A 12,299-nucleotide genomic window follows, 5' to 3' on the forward strand; every position below is an offset into this window, starting at 1 on the left:
AGTATTGAAGTCAAAAGTAGCAATTTTGGCCAGACAGAGATCAATGTCGACAAAGATAATGATAACGATACTAGCGATAGTGATTACGATCCTTCAGAGAAAGAGAGTATGGAAGAAGATGAATCTGAAGTAGAAAGTGGAGACGAGGATATAGACAGGATGGGGATTGAAGACCTCCATAAGGATACTAAGATGTATAGCTTCGGCCAGCAATTAAAAGATCACCTCGTTATGAAGAAAGGAGAAAGAAGTAATAGATCAAATTTGAATCAACAAGTGGACACGAAGAGATCTACAACACCCTCTTCTGCCTCTGATAATCAGAGGGCAGAGGGCCACCCTTTATAGATCCGCATCAATGAGTAAGAAAAATATCCTGCGCCACTATGCCTCACTAAACGTCAATAGTTTAGTGAAAACAAACTCCAATAAAATACAAAAAGAATATATACGATACCTTCAAATGCAGAATTTTCTATATTATGCTTTCAAGAAATTCATGCTTCCACTCCTTCAACTATAGATAGCCTCAACATTCTCTTTCAACCCACGCAGTCCCATTGGACCAGTCATGTGGGCATACTCTCCTTCTCTACCGATTACAACATCTCTATCATCGACACTTCCTCATCCTTTACATCCGATCGATTTTAACTATGCATGGTTGAACATCCACATCATTTCTATGAACCTTTCTTTGTTCTGAACGTCTATGCACCGGCAGGCCTTGCTGCAAAACGTCGAACATTCTTTAGCAATCTAACACAAATGCTCCATGATTTTCGATCAGTTATCTCTTTTGACAGACTGATTATTTCAGGAGATTTTAATTACTCAGTCCTCAGCCGCCACTATAATTTGTCTTCAACATCAACGCAATGGTTAGCCCTCTTGCAAGCAAATTTTCAAAATGCTTTGGCCATCAATGGCCTTCACGAAGTTCCCACCTTTCAACGCACCGTCTCAAGTGAATTAGTGATGAATGTCATAGACTATATATACTTGGGTAAAATTTTGTACCAATGTGCATCAGAATCATCTATTACCAGATTAGGAGCGAAATGGTCAGACCATTCCATATTACACACATCCTTACTCTTGGCCAATCCCAGTTTGTTCATGGACTATGGCGTGCCAATCCAGTGTATGCTTCCCACCCTAAGCTACAAAATACATTAGAGAGGAATATACAACATTTGGTTCAAGGATTTGATGAGAATATATCGCCCCAAGAAAAATGGGATGAAGTAAAACACAAAGCCAAGTCAATCATTAGAGGATATTCAGTGGATTACGTTGATTGGCGTACTAAGAGAATTCGTGCTTTGGAAAAGAAACGCAATCGTTTACTACGCACAAAGCCTCCTCCAGACGTTCAGCGCTTGGTAATTCCACCTATTGACAATGAGCTACAGATACTACAACAAGAGCTGGCTGAAATAGCTATTCTAAAGGCTGGTCTTCGCTGGCAAGAGAATGGTGAGTGCAATGCTGGGTACTTGAAAAAAATACATCAGAGTCGAACAGTCCAACAATATATGTCTGGCTTCAAAGATAGCAATTCTGAAACACCAACAATTGTACATACCACCAAATCGACAATGCAGAATATAGTACAACGGTTTTATAAAGACCTATATGCGATTGATGCAATACCTATGAATCAAATACAAGAGTGTTTAGGTAATATTCACTTTCCAAGTAAAATTAATCAGGATGAAGCAAATCTGCTCCAAATGGAATTTGATTGGGAGGATATTGTCAGAATGACAAAGCGTAGTCCAAAACAAAGTAGCCCAGGTAGTGATGGACTAGGGTATATATACCTTCAACTCTTGTTTGGTTTTCCTTGTTTGAAGCCCCTGATACTCCAGATATACAATGATGCCATGATAAAAGGAATTTTTCCTCAGTCATGGAAGGAAATCAGAGTGCGCTTGCTACCCAAGAAAGGCGATTTGTCAGAATTAAAAAATTGGAGACCAATTTCATTGATCAACTGTGATGGTAAAATTTTCACAAGGCTCATTACCCAACCTCTAGCTCCTATAATGAATCGAATTATCAACCCGCTTCAAAAGGGCTTCATCCAAGGACGTTTTATTGGCGAAAATGGGATGTACGTCCACTTGGTTCTACAACAAGCAAGATATGAACATCATCAAGGTGTAGGCTTGCTTCTCGACCAGGAGAAAGCCTATGATCGAGTATTACCAACATATCTTCAACAAGCTCTTGTGTCCCTAGGCTTTCCTACCTTATTTATACAGAGTATCTATAATTTGTTCTTTGATAACTCAATAGCAATCAATGTCAACGGATCCTTTACGGATCCAGTACATCAGCAACGTGGGTTAAGGCAGGGCGATCCTTTGTCCCCTTTATTGTTCAACATCGCTTTGGAACCGCTGATCCTTTCAATCCAGCAAGACCCCACATACCAAGGTTATGTCTCGACAATGAGCACTACATCTCAACAGATCAAGTGCATCGCATATGCTGATGATATCTGTGTGTTTGTCAAGGATTCCACTGATTTTATGCGTCTCCAACATCACTTGACTAAGTATAGTGCTGTATCAAATGCAAGATTTAACAAGCACAAGAAGGAAGCTTTCTCACTGAGTGGAGTCAAGTCAGAATCTTGGGAATCTTTGCTTTTGAGTCACGATATCGAAACATACTACCACCATCATTCCCCTTCTGCTTTTCGATACCTTGGCTTTTATATGCCATACACGAATTCTCAACGGAATCGTGTTCAGGATATGTTATTGGAACAAGTGCGTACACGGGTTCATGGTTACTCTCAGCGTTACCTCTCGCTTCAAGGAAGAGCTACCGTTGCCAACACTTTGATTTTATCCAAAATTTGGTACTGCTTGCGGTTGTTTGCGCCTACTAAGCGATTTCTGAATGAACTTCGTTCGATTATCTATGCTTACGTGTGGCAAAAGAAGTTTCCTTATGTTTCTTTTGACCAGTTATGTCTCCCTAAGAATCAAGGTGGTGTAGGAGCCCTCAACCCTATCACACAATACTTGGTGCTGCAGATGAGATGGGTCTTTACTCTGTTTAGTTCGTCTAATCTAACACCTCAGCTCCGAGTGCTTATGACAGAACATTTTGGCATCATGTCTCCGGATGCTGACAATACATTGCTACCCTTTTTCTCTAGAGCTCTTCGCCGTCATGACCTTTGTCATCCCACTTCAGTTGTCAATGGTATTTATGCTGCCTTTGATCACTTTGGTATCAACTTCAAACTTGATAATGTGCCTCTTGCCAACTTGCTTTATTTTCCGCTAATTAACATGTTTCAAGAGGTACCTCAGAACCACTGGCTTCATCGACATTCAAAAGTACCAGCATCTCTCTTCTTCCTCTTTGACGAACAGAGTAACCGGTTACGCCTGAAGGTTCGCCATGAATATGGGACATTACCAGGATTGTGCCATCAGCTCTTTATAGACGTTCTTCGTAGACGAACAGTAAAACTTCAATCTTTCCTGTGGCAATATATTACACAAGATGTAACACCATCTACTGTATCTATCTATGATGCTTTGACCAAGCAATTAACTGACACAAGATTGTGGCGCTCTTTCACTTCTAGGGATTTCTGCCTGCATCCTTATGAAGACAAAGCTAAATCACAAATAAAGGCTTCTCATACTTCACTCTCTCTGTTTTGGAGGACTCCAATGCTCCCTCAGGCTAGAACACTGTGGTATCGTGTGCTTCACAAGAAACTGCCCACTGCGTCCGAACTTTTCAAGATTGATACTGTCTCTACTCCTGTCTGTCGGCTGTGCAAATCACAACCGGAATCGTACGATCATTTCATAGCCCACTGCTCTACCAAGTGGAGTGTTTGGTTGGAAATACTAAACTGCTACTACCCTCTGGTATACTTTACTCCGTCCTCCCTCCACAAGGTCCTCACTCTTCAAGCCTTTCCGCCTGCCATTACAAACCGCTCCAAACTTGTATCCATCGTTGCGATAGCTCAATGGAATATCTGGAAATCCTATTGGAACCTGATTCTTAACCAGGTTGCTTTTGAACATTCTTGTATCATTTCAGATACAATTTACCAGGTAGCCTTAGCTACAAAAAATCACTCCTTGCTAAAATAGCCCTGATCATTGTATGATATTTACTTCGTCTTTCTTTACTCCTGTTTTTCGACGTCCCACCTCTCTGCGATGTGTGACTAATCAATAATATTGTAAATAAAATCCAACTACAAAAAAAATATATAGTGGTTATAATATGAGAAACATTATTATATTAAATAAAATATGTTATCCTAAAAATGGCTATCTAAAACCATATATCATCTATAATATAAATAAACTATATGAATTTATAGACAAATGTATTGGGAGTAAATATTTTATATGGATGTAGAATGAGACTTTTCTTTTCATGATTTTTATGTCAACGCATCAAGGAAAAAGGCGAATACTCTATTGTAGATATGCATGGGCATGTAGAAAATTGGTAGAAAAAACCAAATTGCTCACAACCATGGTAGTTTCCATGCATAACTCCATCTTACCGCTATCTCATGAAAAATGTAGAAGTTGTTTCCTATTTTGGATATTATTTTTGGAGTTTATTATTGACTCTTATCAATGGTTCAAGATAGCTTATAATTTTGAATGGCTGTTCAGCGTACCTTAGATCATTGACAAAAGCCAATTTGAGAGTATGATTGGCTATTTCTGAAAAGAAGCTCTCGCCCAAATAATAAACCCCGTATTGCTAATCTAATAAAGCCAAATGTCTTTTGTTAGTTTCTTTTCTTTCTTTTTTTATCACTTTGTTTATTTTTTATTTATTATAAAGTTAATTGCAAGATTACAAAACGTAAGGTTTTATTTTTAGACCATATCAGAGTTTTTAACCTGATTAAATAAAGCTATTGAATTTCTATTATGCTAAAAGATTTGAAATTTTATTGGCAAACGTAGAGTATCGACAGTTCACTTACTTGGCCATGATCTACTTTGCATTGACTAGTCACTGCTTTGAAACATATGAACTCATTACCACCTAACTATGTGTTTGCAATTTTTTTCTGACCTCACCCTTTCTCTTTTTCTCTTTTTCTTACTCTTCAATTCAGACTTTCTAGTGATACCGATTAAAGTCGTCATTTACTTTGATGAGGATGATTATCCTCAATTAGAGCACAGGATGTCCCTTTGTAGACTTTATTTCTAAGGGATGCTCTTCACCTTATTCGAAACAATTTAAGTCAGCAAAAAAAAAAAAAAAGTAGACTAGATAAGATAATCAAGCTGTTGTCTTTAACTTTAAATTAAACTCTTTCTAGTAGTCTTCTTTAGATAACAAGGCTAAAAGGAAACAGCTTATCTTGGTGTCTGAAAGTATTGAAATGTGCTTATTACTCTATCCCTAACTAGTTGAATTTCTTAGTCTATGTAGCAAGGTTTCTAAAGTAATATCCAAAGGTAAGTTAAATCAGCAAGATTCTCCATGAAATCAATGGTCTATTTCTGCATGACAAAGCATACCACTCCGCTCTACCCAGGCCTAGTGCTTTAGCAAGTTTACTTCTACATACAAGGATAGATTATATGTATACCTAACTATTTAAATAAAAGCTTATATACAAACCTATATAGAACTATAAAAATGTGCTGAAAATACTCTATATAAATTCAATAAAGACGTTGTTATCTGATGTTATAAATATTTACCATGGTTTAAGAGAGAAACAAACAATATGATAACAAATTTTTTCGTATGCATATAGTAATATATAAAAGAGTATAGAATTACATTGATGCCATATAGAAGTTCATAGATTCAGAAAATAAATTTCTGATATAAGATAAAGTTATACAAATCTATAAAATAACTCTCTTGAGGGGCAATAATCCCTAATTATTTTACTACAGTTACGCCTATTTATTCTGCTCTGCTATAACATATCTTCAAAGCATAAAGATTTATATAAATGTATAGATGATATATATTTTTTAGATAATATTATGAAATCACACATGTCATTTCTTATATTATATAAGATAATTTTTGGCCACTGTGGGATTTAACTTAATTATAAGCGAACGTATATTCAGATTAAGTCTTTGTGTTCATGGATTTAAGATAGACTAGGATAATCCGCCTTTACTCTAGTGATTTCGGTATTAACAATTATGTTTAGACAATACTTGTAACACTGAAAAAAACTTTCTAAAGAGCAACGTTGTAGTAACAAGCAGGTCTTGGGAACAAATTAGGAGAGGAGAGGAGACAATTGCAGAAATAAATAAGGGCTTGGATTGCTTGAGCATACCATCAAATTGACCAACTCTGTACACATCCTTCCACCCAACAAATAACAAAAGGAGCGATAGCAAGGGGCGAGTGCCACAGTCTAACAAAAAAAAAGAAGAGTGTCAGCGAGCTGTAGGCGAAATCATACCTGAACGTTCCGCGAGGCAATGTGGAGATACTACATATCAGCTGGCCATGAAGGAGACCCTGATTGACACAAGTACGCAAAACCTTTCTCTTTTTCCCTCTGACGTTAGAGCAGCCATCCTGCCTATGCGTCAGCCCATACTTAAAAGAAGGACATTGCTTTTTAAGACCAATTGTGTGTATGGGGTCATTCAAGGGAGAGGACTTCGTAACAATGTGCGGCATACGGACATAGCTTAGAAATAATCCATGTAGAAGCCTTTCAATATCTTTCCGCACCTCATAGCTTCCATCTCCAAGCGAGGGAAGAGATACTCATGTAAGGTCAGACAACTTGTGAAAAAGAAGATGAAAGAAAAAAACTCTCTGGAGAATCCAGTAAACAAACGGCACACGCTCACGAGCCAAAAAGAACGAAGGCTTGCTATTGACCATAAAAATAAAGGCTTATCATTGGCCAGCTATGTTTATGCTTATTTATGGTGTAGAAGTTGTTTCTTGATCTTTTTTTTATACCTTCTGTTGCATCAACGCAAGTTGCCCGACAAAATCTTGTTGAGAAAGTTTGAGTCAGCTAGTCATCTAATTTCTGAAGGCTTCAGAGAGTTATACACAATGGCACCCTTTCATGCTCTAAGCTTCTTTATTTTATTTTATTTTATTTTATTTTATTTTATTTTATTTTATTTTATTTTTTGGCCAAGAATGACCAGCAAATTAAACTAAATGACATGCGGCAGTAAAGGTACGATAAAAGTTTAACTGAACGATAATGATGAACTAGAGTAGCAATATTCTCTTTACTGAAAGAACGATTTAGTGACAGATACAACCAACAACAAAAACTAGTTTTTAACTCTGCCTGAAGCCTGATCAAGTCTGTAATGATGAATAATAGGAGGTGAAGATAAATGAAGGTCTACTAATAGTAGATCAAGAATTGAAATAAAGAGATGAGATTGGAATTGACGCAACATTGACCAACTTTATTATGTGTGCAAGCAAAGTGAAGATAATGTATGATTTAAAGCCTACAATCATAATTTTACTGAATACGATTATTGAGTTGACTTTGGAACTATTTGATGATAAGGAATTTAATAATAGTCGCGAAAGCATCATCGAAATTTGTAGTCAATGGTAAATAGCAATAAAGACATCAATACATCAACTCGCAACTTCACATGTCACAATGGGGGTAATGGCATTGATATTCTTTTATAGATTCAAGATGAGTATGTTGTAAGAAATCAGGATACTAGGAAAAGATGCAATTTGAGCTGCCAAAGAAAGCTATAAAAAAAAGGCATAGAGTTTCAAATCAATTAGAACAAACTCGGCAAAGAAAGTCCTATTGAAGAATGTTGTTAAACGAGAGCCATATTAGAACAACAAAAAGTTTACTATGTAGTCTATCGAAGAGCAAAAAAAAAAAAAAAAAAAAAAAAAAAAAAAAAAAAAAAGGGCCAAGAGGGTTTGTGCTTACTTATTGTCTATCTATATTGATCATACCATTTGTACGTACTTATATGTCAACGTACTACTTTGTTTTTTTTTATGCTATCCTATATTACATTTGTGATTTTACTCTCTCAAAAGACTTCTTATTAACATTATGCATATCGTCAAAGACTGAGCTTGGTCAGTATCAGTTACTAGGATTCTATTGCTTTGTGATAATATTAAAGCATTTTAGATACTCATATGTTTACTCTTGTTTAGAGAATTAAATACTTCTTTCATGTCTTGTTTCTATTAGTTGAATAATCAAGGTATTTAACTTTGTGCATTGAAATGATTAACATGCAGATCAATGTACAAAATACTCCTTAATTCTGACCAAAAACATGTATATATCTACGCCTATTTCTTTCTATTTCTCCCTTTCTTCTTTACTATATGAAATACGTCAATATCTTACTCTTTCTTGTTGCGTCTATGTGTCTTCAAACAATAAAAGCAGATATAGCTCATAATGATCGATGTGGATCCTTTGTAGGGCACGGTACTATCACCCACGCAAGATGCAAACCAGGGCAAACCTGCATTAATGGACACTGTATATCCTAGGGCATTCTATTACCTGAGACATCATCATAATAAAGACCTATGTGTGACTTTGCCTTGAAAACATCAATTTTTTTTTTATATCTTTCTCGTTCTTCTGCTTTTATTTTCTTTATCATGTACAGAACAGGTCCACGATATTATTCTAAGGGCCCTAAAGCATCTACTTCAACACAATGTCAACGATGTTTAGAACATGGTCATTGGGTATGTTTATCTGAGTTATGTCACAATATTTAATCATCATAGACCTATGAATGTAAAAAAGATAGAAGTTATAAAGTAAGACCTACACGCACACAACAACTCAAGAAGCCCATCAAACTCGCTCAACCTGAACTACCTAAAGAATTTCAAGATAAACGCGGTTTAGCGGACAAACTCTTGAAAGAGCGTAAAAGAAAGAGAAGACGATCAAGGTAAGCAAAATAATCATCTAATTTGTCATGGAACTCATGGTGTAATAGATCGTCCTCTTCTTCATCAGATAGTGATTCTGGAAGTGAAAGTGATAGTAGTGTATCCAGTAGTAGTAGTGGAAGTATTACCAGTAGTAGTAGCAGTAGTGGAAGTGGAAGTAGTAGCAGCAGTAGTGGAAGTAGTAGTAGCAGCAGTGGAAGTGACAGTGAATCTTATAGCAGTGACAGTGAAGATAGAAAGAAAAAAAGAAATACAAAGCGTTCTCGTCATTGATCTCGTTAAATACCTCTTTTGATATGAAAGCAGAATAGAAATGACCACATATTTGATCCTTATTCTATAATAATAAAGAAGTGTGCATATCTCAAAAAGAGGATGATAAGGAAGGTTACTGCTTCAGCTATTCACCTTTTGAATGCATTGATCTAATCTGATTTTCAATTTTGTTCGACGTCATTATTTTTTTCTTTTTGGTAACATAAGTAACGCGCGTCTCTAAAGGTCAAGTTCAATACGTCTTTTTTTTTTCTTTATTTCTTTAAAACAATGAGCCGTGGATCTGGTGCAGGTTACGATCGTCATATTACTATCTTCTCTCCTGAAGGTCGATTATACCAAGTTGGTAAATAGAAAAAAGGAGTCATTTGATAATGATGGGCTTAACATGATATAGAATATGCTTTCAAGGCAATTTCCAACAGTGGTATTACTTCTATTGGTGTTCGTGGACGTGATGGTTGTGTGATTGTCACTCAAAGAAAAGTACCTGTAAGTAACACTCTTTAGTCTTATACGTCATGTACTTAGCTTTATCTATAGGACAAGTTGTTGGATCCTTCTACTATCACACACGTCTTTAAGCTAACACCCAAAATTGGTTGTGTCATGACAGGCATGATTGGTAAGTAAACATAGCATTGATAATTTGCAATGACTGATTCATGATCAAAGCCGATGCTCGTTCTCAAGTGACAAGAGCACGTCAAGAAGCTGCTGAATTCCGTTACAAATATGGTTATGAAATCCCTACTGATATGCTTGCTAAGCGTGTTGCCAACATCAATCAAGTCTACACACAACAAGCAGCCATGAGACCTTATGGTGTCTCTATGATTTTGATTGGTTATGATGATGAATTAGGACCTCAATTATACAAGTGTGATCCTGCTGGCTACTATGTGGGTTACAAAGCAACTTCAGCTGGTGCTAAACAACAAGAATCATTGAACCATTTGGAAAAGAAATTGAAAAAGAATCCTGAATTGAACATGGAAGATACCATTGAAGTAAGTAAAGAATAAGATATCTTATTTTTAACGCTTGTGTACTAGCTGGCCATCACGACATTATCCACAGTATTGGCTGTCGACTTTAAAGCAACTGAGATTGAAGTTGGTATTGTTCATAAAGACGACACTGATTTCCGTACATTATCAACTGAAGAGATTGAGGATCACTTACAAAGAATTGTTGAAAAGGATTAAACATTCGTGTTTGAAATAAAATAGGATGTATACAAAGCTCATTTCGTTTTTTATTCAATGGACAAGTGATGGATAAACAGCTGTGTTTTTTTGTACTATTGATCTATTCTTTTGAGATTGATATTTACTCAAATACAGTGATTTACGTTTAAAATTCAAGATAGTATGATATAGTCAAACAAGAATGGGCTATTCACTATTAACATTAACCATAAAACCTTTATTTAGTGCTGCCTGGGACAGTTCGTTACTACTTTTTGAAGTAATAAAATGTCGCTTGTTATTTTATGACTGTTTTTCCAGTACTCAGAAACTACTGTAAAATACACCTTTTTTTTTTTTTTTGACAAGTTCATATGCATTTAGACTTGGCCATCTACTAAGGATCAACTTGCTTTACATGTCTAATTTATATGATCTAAGGCAATGCCTCAGGCATTTTACGCAATAAATCATGTTTATTCATCTTACATTAGGTTACAAGAAGATTAACACTCTATGTAAAATACTTATATGAGGTGGTAATTGAATAATTTTGTCAATTGCATAATTGCTTCAAGTCATTGCATTTATTATTTTGCACAATATGGCCAACCAATACCAAATGTTATTTTTGTTAAATAAACAACTTGAGCTTTTATTCTACACAGTTCACAGTGTTCATCTATAATCCTTTTGGGGGGAACTTGTTGTATAATTACTTTCATTACTTGAGATAGTAACACATTTAATGACTGTTACAGTCATTCGAGAAAGTAAAGTCACTGATTTTGAGTTTGATGTCTTGCAAAAAATCTTCGTGTCCAACAATGATGTCGACTGATACAAATAAAGACGCGTTCATGTGTCCTGCTCCCCGTTTATTTTTACTTGTCGTTTAGTAATAATCCAATAAAAATTCTCGGCATTTTATTTTTATAAAAGAGGCACAATTTCTTCATTGCTTCCTTTTGCGTTTCCTTTTCCTATTATAATTTGTTTTACAGACATTCAGAAGGGATATGCAATGTTTTTTTTATGAAGATGGACAAGGGCATGTTGTTGATGAAAACAGAGTTGAGCCCATGGATCTTGTTGTTGACGAGGAGTTATTCGCTATCGAAACAATAAGTTCTCGTACTCAATTCCTAGCGAATAAACCTCCTGAGAGACCTCATAATCCTGTAATGCGTGCCGTTGCGGATGAGAGGAGCAGTGAGAATGTTTATATGGAGCAATGCAACAAACCCTGCTATACAGTTTATTCTGATGAAGATAAAACTCGATTTTTTCATTTATTTTTTAGCAAATGCTTGAATGCTTCTGCTGCTGCTGCTGCTGCAAGACAATTGGGTATCCATGTCCGAGCAGCACAGAGATGAGTTAAAAGTTATTACGAGGGCCCTGAAAGCATCTTCGAGAAGAAGAAAAAGTCAGGTCGGCGTCGTATTCTCGGTGAGGAGCATAAGCAATTTGTTTTGAATTATATTGATGAGAATCCTTCTGCTGTTGTAACTGAAGTGGCAGAAAGTTTAACACAAAATTTTGCGGATCTTAATGCTTCTCGTAGCACTATTTATAACTTTATGACAACTGAGTGCAATCTATCTATTAAGCAGGCACAATTCCAGCCTGTAGAAAGAAACAGCAAAGAAAAGATTCAACAAAGGTACGATTGGGTACAAAAGTGGCAGCAAACTGACTTGGATTTCACAACAAAGTGCGTCTTTCTTGATGGCAACTGCAATGGATCTATAGTCACTGACATTCACTCATTCTACTTGTGATGATCTGACATTAAATAAGTCTTCATTTACATACTAAAATACATCATAATCAATTTACATCAGAAATAGGCATAAAAGAACCTTTTGTACTGAATAAGAC

The 12,299-nt window shown here is 36.0% G+C and overlaps 4 protein-coding genes across 4 annotated transcripts; all 4 read left to right on the forward strand.

Annotated features, from left to right (window-relative positions):
* The first annotated feature begins 7,926 nt into the window (after window positions 1-7,926).
* Window positions 7,927-8,622, forward strand: B0P05DRAFT_524093 (uncharacterized protein). The gene has a single exon (XM_051576156.1). The coding sequence runs from the start codon at window positions 7,992-7,994 to the stop codon at window positions 8,190-8,192; it is 201 nt and encodes a 66-aa protein (XP_051439048.1). The 5' UTR covers window positions 7,927-7,991; the 3' UTR covers window positions 8,193-8,622.
* Window positions 8,623-9,357, forward strand: B0P05DRAFT_524095 (zinc knuckle-domain-containing protein). Its single transcript, XM_051576157.1, has 3 exons — window positions 8,623-8,736; window positions 8,779-8,948; window positions 8,997-9,357. The coding sequence occupies exons 1-3, from the start codon at window positions 8,647-8,649 to the stop codon at window positions 9,220-9,222; spliced, it is 486 nt and encodes a 161-aa protein (XP_051439049.1). The 5' UTR covers window positions 8,623-8,646; the 3' UTR covers window positions 9,223-9,357.
* Window positions 9,358-9,423: 66 nt separating this feature from the next.
* Window positions 9,424-10,687, forward strand: B0P05DRAFT_524099 (nucleophile aminohydrolase). The gene is made up of 5 exons (XM_051576158.1): window positions 9,424-9,571; window positions 9,623-9,717; window positions 9,769-9,850; window positions 9,901-10,235; window positions 10,281-10,687. Exons 1-5 carry the CDS (start codon window positions 9,496-9,498, stop codon window positions 10,431-10,433), a joined length of 741 nt encoding a protein of 246 aa, XP_051439050.1. The 5' UTR covers window positions 9,424-9,495; the 3' UTR covers window positions 10,434-10,687.
* A 688-nt stretch (window positions 10,688-11,375) lies between these two features.
* On the forward strand, window positions 11,376-12,170 carry B0P05DRAFT_633878 (uncharacterized protein; the record flags this gene model as incomplete). Its single annotated transcript, XM_051583528.1, has 3 exons — window positions 11,376-11,773; window positions 11,813-12,081; window positions 12,134-12,170. Exons 1-3 carry the CDS (start codon window positions 11,435-11,437, stop codon window positions 12,168-12,170), a joined length of 645 nt encoding a protein of 214 aa, XP_051439051.1. The 5' UTR covers window positions 11,376-11,434.
* Window positions 12,171-12,299: the final 129 nt, after the last annotated feature.

The sequence above is a fragment of the Gilbertella persicaria genome (genome assembly GCF_025201335.1).
Source record: "Gilbertella persicaria strain CBS 190.32 chromosome Unknown B0P05scaffold_3, whole genome shotgun sequence".
Lineage (NCBI taxonomy): Eukaryota > Fungi > Mucoromycota > Mucoromycetes > Mucorales > Choanephoraceae > Gilbertella > Gilbertella persicaria.

Excerpts from the sequence above, each read along its gene's own strand:
- B0P05DRAFT_524095 (XM_051576157.1), top strand. The coding sequence starts at position 8,647 with ATGTACAGAACAGGTCCACGATATTATTCTAAGGGCCCTAAAGCATCT. Across the intron at positions 8,737-8,778 it reads GTTTAGAACATGGTCATTGG|ACCTATGAATGTAAAAAAGA; the intron begins GTATGTTTATCT and ends TAATCATCATAG. Across the intron at positions 8,949-8,996 it reads AGAAAGAGAAGACGATCAAG|ATCGTCCTCTTCTTCATCAG; the intron begins GTAAGCAAAATA and ends ATGGTGTAATAG.
- B0P05DRAFT_524099 (XM_051576158.1), top strand. The coding sequence starts at position 9,496 with ATGAGCCGTGGATCTGGTGCAGGTTACGATCGTCATATTACTATCTTC. Across the intron at positions 9,572-9,622 it reads AGGTCGATTATACCAAGTTG|AATATGCTTTCAAGGCAATT; the intron begins GTAAATAGAAAA and ends AACATGATATAG. Across the intron at positions 9,851-9,900 it reads TGTCATGACAGGCATGATTG|CCGATGCTCGTTCTCAAGTG; the intron begins GTAAGTAAACAT and ends TCATGATCAAAG.
- B0P05DRAFT_524093 (XM_051576156.1), top strand. The coding sequence starts at position 7,992 with ATGTCAACGTACTACTTTGTTTTTTTTTATGCTATCCTATATTACATT.